General features: G+C 39.5%; 1 protein-coding gene and 1 long non-coding RNA gene across 3 annotated transcripts; both read left to right on the forward strand.

Moving 5' to 3' along the window:
• The first annotated feature begins 638 nt into the window (after positions 1-638).
• Positions 639-21,788, forward strand: LOC6504756 (glutamate receptor-interacting protein 2). 2 transcript variants are annotated; one of them, XM_014904314.3, is made up of 10 exons: positions 639-1,172; positions 14,607-14,726; positions 17,163-17,375; positions 17,441-17,631; positions 17,696-18,042; positions 18,120-18,283; positions 19,278-20,526; positions 20,585-20,787; positions 20,841-21,349; positions 21,412-21,788. In XM_014904314.3, exons 1-10 carry the CDS (start codon positions 962-964, stop codon positions 21,511-21,513), a joined length of 3,309 nt encoding a protein of 1,102 aa, XP_014759800.1. In that variant the 5' UTR covers positions 639-961; the 3' UTR covers positions 21,514-21,788. The 2 variants fall into 2 exon arrangements, with proteins under 2 accessions (XP_014759800.1, XP_001966296.2); XM_001966260.4 differs by having other exon boundaries at positions 640-1,172; positions 17,438-17,631.
• Positions 10,559-13,071, forward strand: LOC116655363. Its single transcript, XR_004310479.2, has 2 exons — positions 10,559-12,572; positions 12,989-13,071. It is a non-coding gene; the product is annotated as an uncharacterized LOC116655363 (long non-coding RNA).
• Positions 21,789-22,653: the final 865 nt, after the last annotated feature.

A 22,653-nucleotide genomic window follows, 5' to 3' on the forward strand; every position in this document is an offset into this window, starting at 1 on the left:
TTGTTATTCCACCAGCTGATAGGATTGTCATGCCAGTGGCTCATCAGCGGCTCATAATGATGCGCTTGAAATGGAGTGGTGTCGAGTGGAGTGCCACTGATTTGAGTGCTCCCATCCCCCCTTACCAATGGGTGGCTCTCATGCAAGCCTGCTCTCTCCGAAAACTCCCCAAAAAAGTGCTCCACTTATGCGTATGATGCTCCTCCAGTGAGTGAGTGTGAGTCAGCATAAGGAGAGCGGCTTACAGTGGAGCTAGTTGGGGTTTAAATAATTATTAAATATATTTCTAAATTATTAATTTAAATAATTAATCTTAAGTAATATTATTCATAGTTTTAAGAGTTAAATATTAGCTTTAAAATATTATTAAATAATTTATAACTAAGTTTATTTATTAATTTAGTATTTGAGCCTAAAAATATTACTAAAGATCTCTTCGAGGACCTTCTTCTCTCACTATAGAGCCCACTGTGCGGCGCCCAGAAATTCTTGGAGAGTCGAGTATGCGCCGTGGTGGTTGTCGGCTGGCAACCGGTGGGGAGGGATGGGAGTGCGTGTGCCACTGCGAGAGCACAAATAAACAAAATAATATGAGAGAGAGCCGAGCGCCCAAATGGCAGACGGCGGCAAGATCGGGGCACCACGGCCGCCCGGCGCTCATTTTGCAATTTCGGGCCGTGCACCGCGGACGTGCGCGCTTCGTTCAGAGTACAGTGGGGCCCGTCGCATCGCATCATTGAATTCGCATTGGAATCTCTCTGGCCAAAAAAAATAGCTATATATTTGCGATTGAAAATACCATTTCGATTTCGAACTGTGCACTTTTTTCTTTTATTTTTATTTTCAACTTTTTTTTTTGTTGTGAAAATGTCAGCCAAGGCATAGCAACTACTTGGCCATGAGTGTGTGATCGCATCCCTTTGGGAAGTCCCTATTTATCGAAGTACACTCGAAATAAAAAATGAAACTGTGGAAGTCCAAGAAGCCCATTGGCGGCTGTGTGCCTGGAAAGTCGGCTGCCCTCAAACAGGACCAACAACAGGACACCCATGGATCCTTCGGAAGTCATCATCATCCCCAACAACAACAACAACAACAACAACAACAACAGCAGCAGCAGCAACAACAAACAGACAGCAATGGAGGAATCGCCTTGGCGCCCATGTTATCCGGTAAGTGAAATAAGCTTTTCCTCCTACTTCTTAAAACCAAAAAAAAAATAAAATAGGAAAGAAAATCATCTGTGGCGCCCCAAACATGTGCGCTCCCATTTTTTCTATTTTCCGCTTTTCCGCCGCACGCCCGCCCCCCCCGTTCAGGGTTATCGCATTTCCGCTCAAGGTGCTTGCGTACGGCCCTCAAGTGCTCGGTTTTAGATATAGATTTGTATACAAAATATCCGGCGGTATGCGCTATATTTCAATCCAAAAGTATCCAAAGTATCCAAGTATCTAAGTATCTTAAGGTAGACACTGAAAGAAAATAAAACAAAAGGGATAACCTTAGGAACAAGTTGCGAATTATAAAAGAAAACTAATTGTTTTTTAACCTACGAGGCCTATAAAATATTATTATATATTTTTGGCTGCTAAAAATTATTATTTTTTAAAGTATTGATATAGTTTATTTATTAAATTCTTGAATAAAAAAGCTTTTAAAAACATCTCTATAAAAATAAATTTAAAAACCACCATTTTACCTTATAATTCATAAAGATATTTCCACAAAAAATCTCTATAACTATGAAAAATATAATATTCAATTTCTCTCAGTGCATTTCCTACTTTTTTTTGTTAACTAGACAAGTATTTAGTGAAAACTGTCATTAAAAACAAAAACTATTAATTTTTAAGTACTTCCTCCCAAAGATATACATTTCAAAATGAAATAAAATAATTATAATTCCTATTTTAGTGGCTAGTGGTTAGTAATTTGTTTTTGTTACAGTGTATGGTGTATGCCGTACAAGACAATGTTTGACATTTTCAATTAAAAGTAATTGCTCGCGTTTCGTTTTCATTTTCATTTTCATTTTCCAACTGCTCGAATTCCCTGCAATTTGTCAATTTCAACGCGAAGACAGCCGACTCCCCCCTCTTATTGTCAGAGCCCCTCATGGAAGGCTGTGGTGGTGACCTGACCCTTGATTTCTCCACTGGGATCAGTAGGCAATTTGATGGATTACCCCAGAATCGAACCGATTGCCAAATCAGATCTCGGGGGGCTCCTCTGATCCGAGCTAATTGGAACTGATCAGATAAGCGATTGATGAGATGCACTTGCCATAAATTGGATCGTAATTGAATGGATTACGCAATCTTAAAGATTTCCTTAAAAAAATCATCTAGAATCTACATATATCTAGAGTCTATCTTGAACTTTGACCTCTGAAGAGTTAGGATCTTGGTGGAATCCAAAAAAAGGTGCTGCCAGGACAGGCTTTGGATTTATGTCAGTTATAAAAAAAATAAAAAAAAATGTAACTCCAATTGCAACTGCAACTGCCACAGAAGAAGTAAAAGAGCAAGAAAGACCGTAAAAGATACAAAAGTATCTGCATCTGTTCGTGTGGCCGGTCTTAAATTGCATTTGATGAATTTATGGCATGGCGAGCGTAATTAAGCATTTAATTAAATATTTCTGATGCGCCGCCGCATCAGTTACTTGCCCCTTCTGCCCACTCCCCTCTGCATTGCTTAATTTTCTTGCGCGGAATGCCACAGATTGTATCTTATAGATAAAGATACACACAGTTCATCCATTGATGGGCAACTACAATAGCGGTCAAGTTGGTAGTCTTAATAGGTATTCCTTGGAAATAAATCCCTTCTATCTGCTAGATACTGCACCCTGCCTGTGGTAGATGCATCTGGGAATAGTACTGGACTAGATACCGACGCGATATCCGAAAGCAAACAGAGGCGTCCACTCATCCACCAACTAATGGGATAGGAAAAAAAAAAGGGGGGACCAGATGTCACTTGTTTGCACAGAAAATGACAGCCAAGCGAGTCAACAAATAAAGCGATTGATTCGACCATTCAAAGTGCTCTATGGAATACTCCCTGGGAACCGGGAAAGGTGTTCAATGTCACAATGCAACTGCAACTGCATATCTTTATACCATTCGATGGGCTCGATCCCCGAACCCCAACTCTTCTCATTTATGGCTTGTCACTGGCGCACATTAAAGGCCCATAAAATCAACGACAAAACATTCCAAATCGTAAAAAAAGAGTAAAAACTACTCGAAAAATGTCGGAACGAAATAATAGATCAACACATACAGCTGTGTTCGATGACAGGCGATGGGAATGTGGTCTAAATTCACAGGATTTTGGTTTATTTTCAAAAAAAAAAAGATACTAAAAAGATTTTATTTCAAAAAATACTCAAGTTTTCTAAAAGGTTTGACTTAAAAGAGGGAAAGAGTTTGGGAATATAGGGTTTCTTTTATAATTTTTTCAAAAGATGTTGTGTTCTTTTGTTGGAATATAAAATATTGAAAAAATACTGACTTAAAACTCACTTTTTTTTAACCTTTGAGCTTAAGATACTAAAGGATATTTATAGATTTCTTTTAAAAAGAGATTTTTTTGAAACCTTTTTTTCATATTTTATATTTTTCTTTTATAAAATAATTCCAAAATACCTAAAAATACAACCTCAAATCCTTAAAAATTACTTAAAATAATTTGAAAACCCGAAAACTGAAAACCCCTTTGTTCTAAATAACCAAAAACCATAATAAACCGGCAATTCAGGTCAAATTTCTTGTCAATATTATAGACTTTTTCACAATTCCTATAAGAGAATTATGAAAAGTGCAGAAAATCGGGGAAATATCACGTTTGGAATACAAAAGATGACATGGAAATGTGGGCAAATATGTGGGACTTATTAGGCGATTAAATTTATGGAATTTTGATGATCATAATATTGTATCAGGAACAGAATCGAAAGTGAGACTGGAGAATGGATATTCCTACTATTCGTTTTTGGATTTTACGAGATTCTTTAGTTGAATGCATTTATTTTTTATGGGCCTACATTGGAGAAACATGATTGATTGATTGAACATCGAACAAAAGACTGAGAGGAAGTGGAAAATTGGTCGTCGGAAAATGGGTCGTCGGTTGCACTATCTATTCGTGTCTCTTTTTTAAGTATTTCTTTTTTTGTTTTTAGTTTTTTTATGGCCAATAAATTCAAGTGCTTGGAGTTCGAAACTGATTTAAAAGCAATTGTTATGTAAAAATTTATTATTTGCATTTTTTCCAGTCTTTTTTTCCATTTGATTTTATTTATGGATCCTAAAGTGAAGTATCTGGAAAAGAACAATTCATTTAAAAGTCATTTAAGATAACTGTTGATTCTTTATACACTCTAAAAAAAATAGTTTTTTTGAAAATTGTTTTCGGTGTAATTTGTTGTTAATTTTGATTCCTGAATCGTTGGCGACACTTCATGTTTGTTGATGTTTTTATTTCGCTCCCTTGAGGCACATGCCTCCCCTCATTTCCCTACTCCCTCCCACTCCCACTCCCACTCCCCCTTCCCCTTTCCCCAACACTCCCCTGGGGGATGCATGCGCCATGCTGCAACAATAAAAACCATGAATAGGTTTTCTCATCCAGGGATTTCCATAATTCTCGCTCTCTTTCTCTTTCACTCTGCACTCCAGAGGGAATTCTTCTGGTGGCAGAAGAGGGGTCTTGGGGATTTGGGGAATAGGGCGGAACCGAGTTGGGGGGCGGAAGGGGTTAACTGAAGGCAGCAGCGCAGCAGACAACACGTCTATATGGCTAAAATGGATAAGCATTTAAATTTTGTTGCATTAAACACTGTACAAAAAAATGGGTTTCAAGGGGTAAAATAAATTTAAAATAGGTCTAAGGGTTAATAATTTCGCAAATATTTTAGTAGCTTTTAAAATAAATTTGTTACAGATTTTTAAAACCTCAGGAACCTAAGGAGAAGTAGTAGTAGTAGGCCTAGTACTGTTAGTAGTAGTAGAAAATGCAGTAGTAGCAAAAAAAGTAGTAGAAAATAAGAGAAATCTTGAGTTGAGAATTGTAATTGTAATTGAGAATAAATTATAAAAGAAATAAAATAACATTGTACAAATATTTTACTTAATACTATAAAAATTATTTAAATTCTTCGTATCTTTTTCCTTCTAACAATTACAGTTTTCCGAGTGTATCTACAAGATACGAAGATGCTGAGAAATAGCTAAGATGCCATTGTCGCGGCATTTTAACACCCCCCCCCCCCACCTCCTCCCACCGCCCAGCAGCTGCATTTCCTATTCCCATTCCCCTGCCCCTTCCCTTTTCCTTTTTGGGCAATCGAAGATTTTTCCTGGCTCGCTTTTCCTCACATCTCCCTCACTTTTCCTCACTTTCCTGCCTCATGTGCTCAAGAGTTTTCTCGCCGTGTGTGTGCCAGCAGCGGGTGTGCGTGCGTGTGTGTGTGTGTGTGTGTGTGTGTGTGTGTGTTTATTTTTCGCCACATTGCGGCCATCGAGTGTAAACAAAGCATTAGAAAGGGAGAGAGAGTTGGAGCGGAGAAAGGGAAAAGGGGAAAGCAAGAGCGAAGAGAACTCAACAATTTGACGCAATTAAAGAGAAATGAGTTGGCAGAGCCTTCTGATTGTTGTTGTCGAATGAGGATAGGAAGGTGGAAGGAGGAGAGAGTACCACTCCACTCACTTATTTGTTTGGGCGTGAAAATCCTTTGGGGCCTCCTCGTGTCATAAAGCTGCCAAATCAAACGGAAGCGACAGCCAAGAGGAAGAGCAAACAAACAAAAGAGCTCGCTCGGCAGGCAAATGACATTTGTTGTATGCAACACCTCCCCCACACCCTCCCAACACAGTGGGCACAGTGGGCCACACAGGCACAATAGATCGGCACAACAATCGGTAATAGTGGGCGGTGGCGGCGGTGGGGGGTCGTGGGGCAATGGCAGCTGCTGCCAACTGATAACGCAAATAAAGTTGCCACAATGCCTTGAAAAAAAAGTTCACTGCACTTCCGTTGAACTCTCGGGGCAGAACTAGATCGCACTTTTAGTTCAATAAGTGATTTAAAAAAAATTATACAAAAAAGTAGAGGACTAAATACTTTTTTTTTATAAATATAAAATCTAAAGAATTCTATCTACCTAATATAAAATATATAATATCTTTAGAAAATATATTTGAAATGAAAAACAATCTTCAGTTTTGGGAATTCCTTATTCCTTAGTTTTAAAAAGATTAAATCTACATTTATTTTAAGCTTTTTTGAATAAAACTATCATTTTTCAAAACAATTTTTTTCGAAAAGCCGAATCTATGAAAGGTTTTCTATTAAAAACTATTGAAATTCATAAATTTTCAAAGATTTTTAAAATTAAATAACTTTTTAGTTATTTCCTGTTTCTGTTTTTCAAATATGTTTTCAATTTCAAATTTTTATTTCAAAATCGAGTTTGATTTTTCAAAGACATTAAATTAAAAATATTTTCTTACCATATTGAAAAAAGTCATCAAATTAAAATAAATTCTAGAATAGTTCTAAAGGAAGTAATTTTAAAAAAGACTTTCAAGTTTTTGCCAAATAACTTTTAAATTTCCCTGGAAAATGTGCAAGTTTTCACAGCCAAATAAAGAAATATGAAGGGAAGACTTGTAAGTCAGGCCGATTTTATATAGTCTCGTTTTTTGGGTATATATTTTCCATGCCATTTCCTGAACTCTTCAGAAATATAAGGAATATATATATATTTTTTAATTATTTCAAGGCATTTCTGCCTTTTGAAGTTGAGTTGCTTTCTTTAGACTTTCTTTTATTTTTGTATTTATTTTTTTTTTTTGACAATTTCCTTTGTGCTTCGGCAGAACCAATTTCAAAATAATTTTTATGGTCACTGTTCTTTGTGTGGCCACCCTGGGTGTTGTTGTTGTTGTTATTGTTGTTGGTTGTATACAAATTGCTTCTATATATATATATATTTTTTTTAGTGGTGTTGCTGTTGCAGTGTCTGGTAACGGTGGCATGTTGCAAACATTTTGCTGCCACTTGGCGGTGTTGCAGTTTTTGTTGCTTCTATTTATTTATTTTCCTTGTTTACTTTTCCTATTGCTGGGCGAAATCTGCCACAACGACGTCACTCAGTGGCAAACATAAACAGAGACAGAGACACACAGAAAGAGATAGGAACATAGTCCAAGAAAGAGATGGGGATAAGGGAAGTTATCTTAAAAAAATACCATTTAAAGTAAAATTAAACCTATTTTTTTTTAACTAATTTTATATTTTTTATTATTTAATTTTTTAAATTTTAAATACAATTTTTATTAAAAGAAAATTAAATTTTCTTTTACTTTCCATACTACCACTGCCATCCAGAAATACTCGCCAAGGGGAGAACTGAAGGTGAGAGGGGAATGGAGGGGGAAGGAAAATGTCACAATTTCCCAGCGATGCTGTTGCTGTTGCAGAGTTCCTTTTAAAAATAGCAACAAAATCAGAGGAAAAATAAAAACAACACGCCGGCATACAATTTTAATGTAATTTGTTGGAGTTTCTGTCGCGTCTACCGTTTCGAATTTTTGGATTAATTTGTAAAGTCAGTCTGTGCCGTGAGATGACAACCTCTAGCCAGTCTTTTTCTCCTATTTTGTCTCATTAACAGAGGAGTTGTTATAATTATTCGGTTTCTGTCTACCACCCCTAAAAACTCCTTCTTTTTAATGCTTTTTATTCCACAAAAAATTAAACTTTATAGCTATCTCTTTTATGAATAGATCATGATTAAATAACTTTTTTAAGATCCCCTTTTCTAATGATGCTACTACTCTATTATTTCATGGGAAATTCACTTTTAATATTCCCATTTTTAATATTTAATTAAGCTGGCATTCAGTTTTGAAATTCGATGATCTGTCAGAGCCTCGTTATTTGGGACGGAATAACACTTCATTTCGCTTCCTAATCGCCAGCATCCACATCTCTTTTCACTTTATAATTGAATTTTCGAGCGGAATGAGTTGTTCGAAACATCCCCGAAACAAATTTGAGCTCTACTTTGGCCCACTTGACGGTCTCTGAGGCATGAGACCTCCGAGTTATCGGTTTGAAACGCCCTACAGTTGTGTCAACGGTAAAATTCCAATAAAGATACAAATATATATTTGTTCCAAAAAAAAATAAATTTGTCCCAAAACCTTTCTAGAACTGGAAAATAGGTAGTTGTTCTTATCGATCTATCTCCGGAGCGTGAGTTCTCAGTGCGGCCGGGGATCGGTTACGGGCAATTACCATTTGGGGGCATAAATCTCGGGGCCTTTAGAGATACGCAAGGGGATATTGGGTAACTGGGTGAGAGAGTGGGGGGTGGTATGGCAAATGGGGTTGCAACAAAAGTGTCGCACATGGGCCGATCGAGAGGCGAGAAGTGCTGCTGAAATCATCAAATACGTATTTTGGGGCAAGTGAAATGTTTCGTTCGAAATTATGACACTATATAGATTGAGGAAAAAATTTTAAAAAAATATTTAAAAAATGTTAAGTAAAGTTTCCCTATTTTTTTCCATTAAAATCTGCTACAAACTACAATTATCTTTTTAAAAAGTGTTACAATACTCTATTATCCTTCGTAAAAAAAAATTATTAAAATATTTCTCCCAGTGCATCTTCCCTATTGTCTGCATATACTGCATCATCCTTCTCCCCTTTTTGAAAAAAAAGGCATAAAAAATACTGAAATGGTCGTAAATCAATTTTGATGCAAAGTATCGCGACTCGACGGCGACTCCCCCTTCTTTCAGACAAAAACCACTCCAGTGGAGCTATCATCTGCGCCTTGAAAATATTTTAGCACAAAAAAGGGTGTTTTGCAATGCGAAAGAGTAGGCTATAGCCGGGGAGACAGTGACAGCAACATTTGTTACGATGTGCGATGTGCGAGGAGCCATGAAACTGCATTCAAATAATTTTTCAAAAACTTCTTACTCTTAAAAAAAAATTATTAAAAATATATTTCTCAAAAAAATATATTATTTTACACTTGATTTCATTAAAATTTATATAATTTTATATCTTTTTCTTTAATTTTATTAACTAAAGTCGAAAAAAAAAGGATTAGAGTTCGAGTTCGGTTTGAAATATATTAATTTTTCCTTATTTTTATTGATTTTTTTTCGTGTGTGTTTCACTCATCAAATAAATGTCAACATTTTGCTAAATACTCGAGGATCTCAATGGAGTGTGTGTGTGTGTGTGTGTGGTGTGTGTGTTCTCCCTCCTAGCTCCCAGCCCCGCCCCCTTTCGTCTCAGTTTTGCCCTTTTTTTTTTGTTGCAGACAAGGGTCGCCCTTTTTTTCGCGTCGAGTTTGGTTCATTTAAGTTGCTTTCGTTGCGGCTGTTGCACTTTGGCTTGCAGGGTCTTTGCCTCTCAAGACCCCTGCCCCTTGCCCCCTGCCCCCTGGAACAGCCACGCCCCTTTACTTGCAACAGAGTGCTGTCCTCGGGTTTTCGCTTTTGTTGCGGCTTTATCAGATGTTGACATTTTTGCGGAACCACACTCGAGTTCATTTGCAATAATTGGTTTTTCTTGTTGTCTTCGCCAGGGACTACTGTCCAGGGGCGGTGGTGGTGCAGTAAAGGGGCGTGGCAGGAAGAAGAAGGCGACAGGGGGCATTAGTAAGAGGAGGCGGAGAGCCTTGTACTAAATAGAAGGACATAAATTCCTCACATACTCATAGTTTCACGCCCAAAAATGGTATTTTTACTACAAAATAAAATAGAGAGACTCTTAAAAAATGTTTCAACAAAAACTTAGCTAAGAATTCTTTAATTTATAAAGTCATGAACTTAAAAATTGAATAATATACTTCTAGAATTATTAAAGAATATTTTGCTTCGAGTGTACCAAGGCTCCTTCATTGTTTTTGACATGAAAAGTCCACCGGGACGACAACTACGCACTTTTCCCATTTTCCATTACAATTTTCCCTTGCCTTTGTGCTTTAAAAAATAATACAAAATAGGCACAACAGCTTAAATAAATAAATAAATAAAAAAAATAAACTGGAGAAAAGCGCCGCTAAATGCAAACAATAACAGAGCTTAAAGTTGCCAATAGATTGGCATGTCAATCAATCAATATCCATTGCAGAGTCACTTTTTTCTAGCTTTTTTTTAACATTCACACACTCAATCAGCCAGTCAGGCGGTCAATCAGTCAATCAATCAATCAATTAGACGACTTCTTGGCCCACATCCGCGGCAAATATATCAAACAGCACCTGTCAATGGGATATCTGAGGGAACAAGTCAATCCAATCAATAGATGTATCTGATGGATACTACATGGATTGATTGAGAGTGATAGGAGGAAAAACTTAAGAAGGTTTTAGTTTAGAGAAATATATAAACATTTTTGACCAAGAATTTAAAGAATTTCTACAAGTATAAGGTTCTATAAGGAATATATCTTATGAAAAAACATAAGCATTATAAGAAAACCTCTATGAAAACTCCCACAACACTTTCCATCACATTTCATGATCATAATCTCAGAACTTTCCTTACAAACTCCCTCTAAATAATGTCTATTTCTCAAGTTAATGTGGCAAATCGCTTGCAGAATGTAAGAATCTGAGGCAAATGAACCACATCATTCCATTCCATTCCAGAAGAAAACAACTTCATCATCTTGTGGCAACAAAAAAGATCTGGGAAGACTGACGTTGAAGACCCCCAGTGAAGGAAAAAAAAAAAAAACAGACAAGAAGCTGTCTTTATACGTCTTTCATTCAGACTAGATCGGAATTTTCTTTTATTTTCTTTATCTTTTTCTGCAAAGTCAGAGGAAGAAACAAGGCAGATGGAGTATCTTTATCGTTCGGGGTGGGCTATTTAAATTAAATTTGCAATTTCAGTGATGTGAATAGTGTCTAATTGCCAGGATTGGAGTTCAGGAAGTATTTGTGCTATTTCTAATAGCACTTCCCTAGCTCCCACAGCCACTTATCCACCCGGATCCGCTCCGGATGAGCACAATTTCCGCTAGAGAAGGAATTGCCAACTGTCGCCGATAAATTTTCGCGACGGCGTCGAGTGTCCATAAAAGTGTATGTGTTGTAGTACGGGGACAGAAATAGTTTTAACTGCCCCACCAAAAATATATACCCACCATGGAGTACCAGTATCCACGTCTCTCTATCTCTATGGATCCCCCAAATCCAAATCCATTTCATCTTCTCCAGAACGGAACTGCAAATGGCAAAGTGAATTAGCCGGGAATTGGCAGAGATCGCATTTAATGGCGGCCATAACTTCATTTTGGGGCTAATGTTTGGGGCACTGTCGCCGGGATTTTCCCGGAAAAAAAAACGGAAACTGAGTAATAATTTTTATGATTTAATTATCTGAGATTATTTTTAGTTAGTTTTTCAAAGGGAAGTTGAGAGTATTAGAGGATTAAAAGGTGTTTGAAGGTTGCAAGTCTTATGTTATTGAATTTTTTCAAAACATTAAAATTTAATAGGTTTTTAAAACATTTTGTAACCTAATTTATAATGGAAAAGTATTTCTTTGTTCTATAAAGTTGTAATTCTGCTCAGAATTTCCACTTACGAACCATATAAGTGGCTTCTGCTCATTAGAAAAAATGTTTTTGAAAAAATACCTATACTTTTAGGTTTTAAAAATCTATACCATTTATTTTTTATCATAATTTATTTAATAAAAAGTAGGCTCTTATGTTTTTAAGTTCTAGTTCTTCTATAAGTTTAAAATAACAACCGAAAAAAGTCTCTTCTACTAATTGGAATAAATGTTTTTGAAAAAATACCAAAACCCCTTGTATCACATGATCAAAAAAATACGTAAATCAGTTGGGAATTAAACTGGGAACATATAACCCATATGTTCTCAGCAGATCTATGCTTCCCATACACATATATATGTTATATCTGGTGTATATATAGTATTTCATAAATCCATACGCACTCCATCACATTATTTGGCTACTTTATGGGCTCTTTTTCGATTTCATTTAGCACTCGGATAGTTTCGAACCATCCACCACTATTTTGTTGTTCAATATTTGTATTTTCTTTTTTTTTTTTTAAAGAACAGGGGGGCACTGGCACTTCCAGAACATCTCGTGTTCGCCGCTCGTGTGTTTTCCTCACTTTTTTGCTTAATTCTGATTACATTTATTTATGAAACCGGGCGTACATATAATTTCCGTTCGCCGGCCCCAACTGCTCCAATGAATTATGTCAAGAGAAGAAAACAAAAAACAAGCCAGGGGAAAAAATATAAAAAACAACAGAACGGAAAAACTAATAGTGCTGTTGCTGCTCTGCCAGTGAAATCAAAAAAAAATGAAAATCAAAAAAATGAAAAGCGCACAAGTAAAAATAGCAAATGAAAAGCGCATCAAAAAAAAAAAACAAGAAGGAGAACAGGAAAAAAAGTATACACGGTGAGAAATGTGAAAACTTCAAAGCGAATGCAAATCAAAGTGAAAATAAAGGAGAGGGAGGTGCATCATCAGGAGGTTGGGGATAAGGTGAGATTTACACAGAAAAAAATAAATAATAAATTGCAAAGGGCTTTTGATCTTAATGGGGATTCAATAACATTATTTCTATAATTCTTCCTAATAGGTGAGGCTAGCGCTTCCACATATCGTACGGCTTCAATTAAATAATAATAAAAATAATAGTATTTTTTAGAGAATAATAAGATTTGAATAGATTTGATCTTTTTTTTTTAAGATTTCTCTGTCCAAAATATTATCTTAACTTTGATGTTAAAAATATGTTTAATTATTAAATAGATAAGTGTTAAAAAATGATTTACAAAATGATTTAAAAAAGTTATCAAAAGTCTCTTGAAAGATTCTCTTCTTCTAACTTCTTAATTTAATTTTCTGCTAGTTTTTCCAAGTGTTCTTAAACTTTTTCTTCAACCTGTTTCTCCCAGTGTATTCAAAGGTGCAACTGAACCAAATTGGCACACCTTCCCAGAGTCCAAAGACGAAGAAACTTGGCCGAAACCGAAGAAAACAAATTAAATGAAAATAAATTATAGAGAATGAGTTTTTTTTTTGTAAATATATTCCTTCGTGTGTGTTTGTTTGTTGGACAAATGAAGCGAAACGTTAGACTTTTTTTTTTTGTGTTAGTTTTTTAGTTTCTTCTTGGTGTTTGTTGTTGCTTGTTGTTGTTGTTGTTGTTGTGCTTTTTGCCTAATTATTGTTGCTGCTTTTCATAGTCGGGCGGGCGCATTAAGAAAAACTTTATGCGCCATTGAAGCGTTCGAAAATAAAAGTCGCGTCCGCTTGCGTCAAACGCTGCCTGCCACGTGTGTTTCTGCCACCGCTTCTCTGTTTCCTATTCATTTGTGAGTGGGCCTTTTTTTTCCAAGTGTATTAGTATGGTCTTTTGGGGGAAAATTCACTCGTTACGCACACAACACGGCGTAATTGTAGCAGATCGCGTATACGCCGCATGGTCCCCACTCTCACAAAAAGAAAAACAAAAAGTGTTGCCACATAAAAGAGCCAAAGAGTAGGGGGGGTCTGGGAGGTGCCACCTCAACATACATTGTAATGGCAACAGTGATCTCACATTTGTTGCCACTTTTGGTTTCAGTTTTTTGCCGTTTATTGTTTGGTTTATTTTTTAAACAAAACCAATTTAAAGCTTTGGTGGATTTGTTTAATTTTTGTTTATTTACTTAATTAGCTTTGTAACTAAGAGTTAATTGTTTTGCTTCGAAAAGTTTATTTATTTGTTTAAGAACTTGGAAAATAAACAATCTGGAAACTATAAGAATCTGTTAAAGGGAGTTTTATTTTTTATTTCTAACATAAAAATAACATAATTTAAATATCTGAAATATAAATAAAGCACTAAGAATACTACCTATTTTTCTTATTATATTATAAAATAAAAGTTTCTAAGTTCTCACTGTAGTTTCTTATAGATCTTTTACCCAAAAAATGGTAATATTTTCAAAGCTATTTGTTGTTTCTTTAATTTCAAGAGGCTGGATAGAAAAATTCCTAAAATACTGAAGAAAAAAAACTGAAGCTCAAGTTGATTAAGTTATTTGGTTACTTGATTGGCATTACAAAACTTGCCATTTTCTAGAAGCATTCCACGTATTACTCTCTAGAATGTAGATTCTTTTAACCAAAAACCCAAACAATTCAATTTGATTTCCCAATTTTCCAAAGTGGATGCTGTTTTATGTTTCGATTCTTTTCTTTTCGTGTGTTTGATTGCCATATGTTTAAGATTAATTGAGTTCACATATATATCTCTGTTGGGCTGTCGTGTTTTTGGGTATTTTTTTTATAATTCCCTGGTTTTGAGATTCATTCGTTGTGAGTGGAATTTTAATTGAAGCTTTTTTGGCGACGCTGAAGGTCGCGATTTATATTGGAATCGGAAATTCTCGGAATCGAATGTGCAATGAATGACTTCTTTGATCTCCGACTCTATACTTCATGGATAAAGAAACTCTTCCCTGCCATCTTTGATCTCTCTGATGTTTATAACTTATATATCTTTGCTTTTTGTTTTTCGCTTTCCAGTTGACCGTGCCATGAGTCCGGCCCAGTCGGAGGACTCCGGACTGGCCCCGGAAAGGGGAACCACCTACGCCACCATCACACTGCCCCGGAATGCCCTCCATTTGGCCATCACCTTTGCAGGTAAGTCCAGAAATCATCAAACTCCATATGTATTTTAGAACGAAAGTCCCTCTAATGTATCTCAAGTGGAGAATTACAAAAAGGGGTTCTCTTTTTTTTGGAAATCGATATCCACGAAAAGGAAAATCTCTTATTTTTGGACGGGATTTCCCTGACAGCTGTCACTGGAAATCAGCTCTGATTGCTTCGGGCTTTAGCTTATGTAATTATGTTGAATTCAAATTGGGATAAACCTACAGAATCGACGGCTCAATCCATCAATCAAATCAAATTGATTGAGCAATTTATGCGGGTTGCCAATAATAATAATAATAAAGATAATATTACAGAACTAATGAGGGGTTTTTAGGATTGAAATCAGGGTTGTTAAGGGTTCTTGTGTAGATTAATCAAAAGGGTTCTTCATAACCTTTTAAATTAATATAAATTAATGATAAATATTTAAGATAGAAGTATCCAGAGGCCTTAGTTCCCTTCTATAAAGAAGTTTCTAACTTCCTTTTCTATTTTTTTAAACGGAAAAGAGAATATATGGATATAGAGTCTGATATCCCACATATATCTGGCGGGTGGACTAATTTCTAGAGCTCAGCATTGATTTATTGGATTGTCGATGGGGTCGGGTCCATGATGGGCTGCCCTCTGAGACTTGGGGGGAGATGGGATGACAGCCATTTCGGTTTCAGGGTGGTTTTATTCAAGAGTCTGGGGGGCTATATAGCTTTGCTTTAATGTCTAATGCCCGACTATATATTCCGCCGATCGCCAGACAAAGTGGGCCGCCCTCGAATCATTCGATTTGAATGCGGAACGCGTTTCCGTAGCTGTATCTCCTAGATGTATTTGTATTTCAAACTGTGCATGTATTTTATTCTGTGTCTGAGTTTTGCGCTTGCCGCTGTTGTCGCTGCCAAAATAAATCATCGTTTGAGACCACAGAGTGTGGGGAAGAGGGAGGACCACCCCCCAGAGGGGGGGTGGCAGCGCCAGGGGGAGCTGGTACTGCCAAATCCGGGGGTGGGGGCGGAGCCCGACGCCAGACATAATAATGAGAATATACGAAACGGCAGGCACACCGTTAGCACAGTGGCGGCTAAAAAATTAATTATTAAAATATTTAAAAATAAAAAATATTACGGAAAAATTTATTAAATATATATCCAAGAGTCTAAAGGCTTACTTTTCTTGGGAATTATATCCAAAAGTAGTTGCAGAACTTCAATAAACTTTAAATATTATAAACTGTAAAGTGTATTAGTCAAATAAATTTAAACAATTACATTAATTGTTTATAAATTCTTTAAAATATTTAAAAATTATATATAAATAATTTACAAATTTTTACAAATAGATAATAAATTAAATAGTAGAACCCTTCAGTTTCGAACCTGAAACTCAGAATTTCAGATCCTGAAATTATTACTTATTACTTTTAAAGCTTAAATTTTAACTTATAATCTCTCTTATTCATATATATTTTTATTTTTTTATTTAAAACTACTAACTTGTCCTCAGCTGTTAAAGCTTTGAAGACATCTTCTGTCTGAATCAGAATATAAAGTCCAAACCTTTGGATTTTGCACTCTCGTCTCTAATCTACATAATATTATTTATTTTTTGGACATGGGTCATTGTGTTTATTGGGTGGGATGGTCTACTAACCCCAGACTAGACTAGACTAGGCATTCTTGGGGGATTACTTGGACCGATGTTCGTGACGCAATCAGCTTGTAATGCCAATTCCAAGACCATCTTTAATCAGCCAACTACCGACCCCTTCTAGTCTCTAGTCTGCAGTGTGTGTGTGTTGTCATAAAGCGTCTGGTCTCGCCGTTTTCCGAATGAGTTTTTCCCCTCCGATTTTTCCCCCGATTTTCCACATTTTCTTGGCGGCTAGTTTTTTTTTTGGCATTTTGCCAAGTTTTGTTCTCATTGCGGCTGGCCCGAAAACTACTGTCCGACGTTTTATTATTATTTCTGCTTTTTAGTCTCGTTGCTTTTTAGCCGATTTCTTTATTTACGCGCCTCGCACTATATCTTGTTGTTGTCTGCGCCGATTTCTCGTTGATTTTGTTGCCAGCCGACTCTCTGACGACCTGCTGACAGACGCCTTTGGGAAATCCATGCGAAGAACTAACATTTCCAGACTTTTCAGTTGTCTTTTGCGGAATAGAATTTAATTAATTATGAAAGGCGGCAGAGCTACAGGGTCTTTTATGTTGATTTATTAATGATTAAGTTTTATACTATTATTTTTTATAATTTTTTAAGTGCAAGCTCTACTAAGTTAATAGTAAAATAAACGAACTTATGAGCTCTCTCCCACTTTTCTTACAAAAGACGCCCTTAAGTAGGCAATAGAAAATTTTAAACCATTATCCTTGAAAAACTCTCACTTTCTTCTTCCATTTTCTTTATAAATTTTTGTAACCCCAGAACGCAATGATCTATCCTATCCCCCCGTGGTGGGCGCCCTGAGTCCCGTGGGGCATGCCGCGGACTTCCTGGCTCCCGGGGATCGCCTTCACCAGATCGATGGCATCTCCACCATTGGTCTGAGCAACCAGAAGGTGATGAGCATGCTCTGTGCCGGTGGACCGGACGCAGGTCCAGCCATAGTCGAGATAGAATACTCACTTCCGGAATACAGTAAGTAGTTTGGAGATCTCCATTTGGGGAAACCAGAAAGAAACGCATCTATTTCTCCGCAGCAGTTTCCCAGAACAGCCTCTGTGTGACCTCAAAGTTGGCCCAAATAACCGTGGAGCGGGAAAGTGGCTGTCTGGGTCTGACACTGAGGGGCGGGGCCGACTACCCGCTGATCGTCACCCATGTCCGGCCCCACGGCCCTGTCTACAAGACGGGGCGCCTGAAGCCCGGCGATCGATTGTTGCGAGTGGATAATGTGAGTGACACGTCCGCTTCCGGTGTCTCGAGAGGATTTCAATAGAATCTTGGAATACTTTCAGGTCTCACTCATTGGCAAAACCCTGGCGGAGGCGCAACAAATCATCAAGTGCGGCGGCCATGTCTCCGGATACACCAACCTGACCATCGAATACGATGTCTCGGTGGTCCAAAGCGTAGAGTTCTCGATGGGACCGCTTCTCATCGAGATCGAGCGACCGATGAACGATAAACTGGGCCTGGTACTCTGCAATTACACGCCAGCGGTGCCTCCTCCGACGACGACAGTTTCCGGGAGTTCGGCATCCGGTTCCAGTACACCATCCAGTCAGGAGAAGATCCAGGAGGAGTCATCCGGAGCAGCAGGAGTCTTCATAGCCAGCATTTTGCCAGCCAGTATTGCTGATCGGTATGGGATTTAAATAATTGGAGATATAGTAAGAGATCTAATGAGATATATGTCCACTCCTCCTCTTGCTATTCCAGTTGCGGCGCCTTATCCATTGGCGATCAGGTGCTCTCCATCGACGACACCATGATCGAGCACACCGCCTTCAGTCCGGACGAGGTGATGACCATATTGGACACCGGCACTGGTCGCGGCTACACACAGATGCAGATAATGCCCGCTCACGCTCTGGCCCGTCGTGGTGAGTCTGGCAGTTTTTCTTGCAGTGTTTGATTTTCTTTTTTTTGGCTATCGGCTGGCTGGGATCTGTGGCAAGGCCAAGCCATCATTAGCCGGGGCAACCGGGGCAGCAGCAGGCTCCCAAGCGGCGCGCCGAAGGTCTGTCGTGGGCGTCACGGCTAATGAACAGAGGCAGCCACGAACAAAAAAAAATAAAATTACAAAAAATAAATCCATATAAAATAAAAAAACAACGGCTGAAACAATAGAAAAAGTCCAGGCCTTATATAGTTAAGAGAACGAGGGGTGCTAATGGAGTTTTGAGTTGGAGAACCAAAAAGAGAACACCATTAGACTCAAAAAACATTGTTTCTTCAAGCTAACTAGCTCCTCAAAAAGCAACCAAAAAAATACTAAACTCCCAGAACTATTCTAACCACCCTCGCAGCTCCTAGTCCATTCTGTTTGTGAGTTCCTCCCCCCCTATTTGTTGAAAAAACACGAAGACGAAACAGTCTTTTGACAATCGATCGAAGCCAAGCCAAAAATCGAAAAAATAAAATCCAAATAAAATGGAACAGTATGGTGGGGAGTGGTGTTCCGAGTGTGACGATCGAAGAGCCCATAAATTCTGGACTGGAGGCTGAGGATCAGAGGATAAGTCGTCGAGTCGTAGAAGCTGGAAAAGGTCTTAAAAGCTTCCATTTATTCCATTTGGTGGCCGATTCTTCTGGGGGCCGGGAGGTGTGAGAGATTGCACTAAGAGTTGTGAGGGTGGTGGGAGGAGGAGTTGAAGTTGCAATTGGGAGGGGGATGGGGGATAGTAAATGGAGGTGATGCCCCATACTTCCCCACCTAATTCTATCTGCCACAAAAAAAAAAAAGAAAAGAAAATAAATTGAAAAATTTATTGTAGAGTTTGAGAAGATTTATTGAAAGTTTCAAGAAATAGACCAACTTAAAGTTAAAAATACTTATTAATTAAAAAATTATATATTTATTTCTCCCATTTCCAGGACACACAGCCCTGGGCAGTCCCAAGTATAGCTTCAGCACCCTGGAGTCCCGGAAATCCTCGACAGCTTGCCGGCAACGACAGCGCTTTGCCAGGAAGAGTTCCCTGCCCCTGGAGGCGCCCGGAACACCAGGCTCCCTAATGCCCAACTCGACAGGAGGAGGAGGAGGAGGTGGTCCTGGCAGTGGCATCCTGGGCATGGGTCTGGGCCTGTGCCGGGCGGAGAGTTTCCCCGTTCTACTCGATTGCAGTCAAGGAGCTGGCATAGTGCTAGCTGAAGGTGGATCTGGATCAAGTAACCCTGGTGGCACAGGGTCTGGAGGTGGCTCAGGCTCCAGTGGAGGAGCTGTGACCATTGCCCAGATCGTGACCGATTCCGTGGCCGATAGGAGTGGCTGCATCCAGGCGGGAGACCGCATTGTGGCGATCAATAAAATGTACAGCTTGGATGCGGCGGCCATGCGGCAGATCCTGGACGGAGGCTCCTCCCGTTCCAACGGCAACACCGCCCCGGCCAACTGGCTGGAGCTTGAGATCGAGTTCGATATGCCGGACGCCGTGGTGCCCTCCAGCGGGGTCTTCAGTGTGAAGCTGCTTCGGGCGGGCAAGTGCGGCCTGGGACTCAGTGTCAGTGGCTCCAGTCATGGCGGATTGGTCATATCGGACGTGAAAATGGGCAGTCCCGCCCATCGCAGTGGCTCCCTTCGCGTCGGCGACATCCTGCTGGCCGTCGACCAGCATCCTGTCCAGCATTTCAATGTGGATGCCCTGCTGAAGGAGGAGACCACATCCGGAAGACAGAACAGCCACGGAAACTCGGACTTTACCACGCTGACCATCAAGAGGGTCGTCCTGCCCGACTTCCTGCCCATCTCCAGTCCCATCTACAGCAACTGTCCTGGTCCGGGAGTGGGCCTGGGCCTGGGTCTGGGGTTGGGCTCATCCACGGAGCACGATCTGTACAGTAGTGCCTATGTGACGGCGGGAAAGTATGCCGATTGTGTGTCCTTAAAATCACGTACCCCGCAGCCGGATTACTTCCGGGTGCCCAGCTTGGATGATGCCGCCAGTCTGCAGTCCGTGCAGATGCGTCAAGGCACCAACGGCTGGCCAGGATCAGGGGCGCAGTCCAACAGCAGATCCTTTGTGGCGCAGCCGAATACCCAAAGCCTTACCACTGAACTTCCCGAGGAGGAGGACGAACAGGAGGAGCAACTCTATCCAGGATACGAGCTCAATCGCTATGCCAGGTGGGTAACTGATGGAATTCTCTTTCTGAAATGAGTTTAATATATACATTTTTTTCAGTGTGGACTGCACTGCCCTGCCACCGCCCATGGAGAACAAGGTGTACGGATCGGCGGCCAGTTCCAGCAGCAAGAGCAGTGGCAGCAGCTTGCATCAAATCATTTTCACGGTCCGGCTGGAGCCGAAGGGCGGCCTCCTGGGCATCACCCTGGCCGGCAGCGAGGACATAACCAAGCCCATAACCATTAGCGGCCTGGTAGAAGGTGAGTCTCCCACTTCTCCCAAAAGGATTCCCTATCTAACTATATCCTTTTAGGTGGCATTGCCTACAAAAACAGCCAGATCCAAGTGGGCGACCAGTTGCTGGCCATCGATGAGCACTCCGTGCAGGGCATGCCCCTGTCGCATGCCACCAGCCTGCTGCAGAATCTCGGCGACCTGGTGGACCTGAAGATCCTGCGCAGCCACGACCTGGCCAATGGCAGCCATCACTTGCCCCAGACCCAAGCCATTTACGCCAAAGTCCAGCGACGACCGCGCAGTCCTTCGGCCAACACGGAGGCCAGCAAGGAGTCGGTGAACGGAAATGGCAGCGCCACCGGAAACGGAAATGCCAACAGTAATGGCACTGCCAATGGGAATGGCAATCCAAACGGCAAGCCACGCATCTTCCATGTGACCCTGTACAAGGACAAAGTGTACGACGATTACGGATTTTCGGTCTCCGATGGACTCTACGAGCGGGGAGTGTTCATTAACCGGATCCGCAGTGGCGGTCCGGCGGATATGTGTGGCCTGCTGAAGCCCTTCGATCGGATCATGCAGGTGGGTGGATAATTTCTACACATTTCGATCTATAATTAATGCAAAACTTGTGTCCTTGGCAGGTTAATGAGATGAAGACGCAGGACTTTGATTGCTGCCTGACAGTTCCACTGATCGCCGCCGCTGGGGACAAAATCGAAATGATCATGCAGCGCTCCGAGTGACAGCCCTGTGTTAAATTAGTTTTAAATTAAGTTAAGCCTAAGTGCCATTGCTAGCCCATAATCGAGTGTCCTGTGCCTGAAACCTGAAACAAACCAACAACCACCCACAACTTAAGCCCGGATCTTATTGAATCATCCGTGAATCCGTCATAACCAAAAATAATAGAACCCCCCCTTAAACTAGATCTGCCATACGCCGTAATTCTACTTTAATTTTATGCTAATTTGTTTTCTAGCAAATAAATAATCATACCGAAAGTTTGTTCGAAACTAAACGTAAAGTCTTTCAATTTCAAATTTTGAGGATTTTTCAAAATTACGATATTTTGCATCCTTCCGATAGGCATAGCTCACCCAATTCCTATCCGATCGGGAAATAAAGTACCATTTTGTAATCAGCGAACACAGGAGCCACTTTTCTCATCCAAAATTAGGCTTAAATGTGATTTTAAAATTTTTCGATATTTTTCAAGGGGTACCCCCATGAAATTGAGGGTTTTCCGCAAACCCCCATTTATCCATCTTCCGATGAGCATAGCTCTGCCAATTCTTATCCGATCGGAAAATAAAGTACCATTTTGTAATCAGCGAACTCAGGAGCCACTTTCCTCATTCAAAATTAGGCTTAAATGCGATTTTAAAATTTTTCGATATTTTTCAAGGGGTACCCCCATGAAAATCGCGATTTTGGTCTTAATTCTAGATCCTCAAGAACTATCATTCTTCAAAATACATTTTTTCATACACTAGAGAGTTGACACTGATCTACGTAAATAGTAATCTCCTTGGGGGTCTCTGGTCCGTGCCTCGGATTACATCGATATAGTTATTCAATATTCCAGACTGTTTGCTCGATTTCCAGGCTACTCCGAAAGTAAACTTTGCCTCAATTAGAAGTATGTAGTATAGAGTGCACTTTAAAACAGTTTTCGATTCTGATTCGGAATAGCATTCCGTAAACAAATTACATTAGCGAGTGGGCTTGGCTCTGGGTTTGGAATTGCGAAGGCATTGCAAGTGGAATTTTGAACCGGAATCAATTTTCGGTTTCAAAGTTCGATGCTTATCGGATGGAGTGGCTATATATATGTCCATAAATATGTTTATATATAGAAATTTATTTAAAAATGTCTGCTGTCA

Source organism: Drosophila ananassae, chromosome XL (assembly GCF_017639315.1).
Source record: "Drosophila ananassae strain 14024-0371.13 chromosome XL, ASM1763931v2, whole genome shotgun sequence".
Lineage (NCBI taxonomy): Eukaryota > Metazoa > Arthropoda > Insecta > Diptera > Drosophilidae > Drosophila > Drosophila ananassae.

Coding starts and splice junctions, on each gene's coding strand:
- LOC6504756 (XM_001966260.4), top strand. CDS start 962: ATGAAACTGTGGAAGTCCAAGAAGCCCATTGGCGGCTGTGTGCCTGGA. Junction 18,284..19,277: donor TCACGCTCTGGCCCGTCGTG/GTGAGTCTGGCA, acceptor TCCCATTTCCAG/GACACACAGCCCTGGGCAGT. Junction 21,350..21,411: donor CCTTCGATCGGATCATGCAG/GTGGGTGGATAA, acceptor TGTCCTTGGCAG/GTTAATGAGATGAAGACGCA.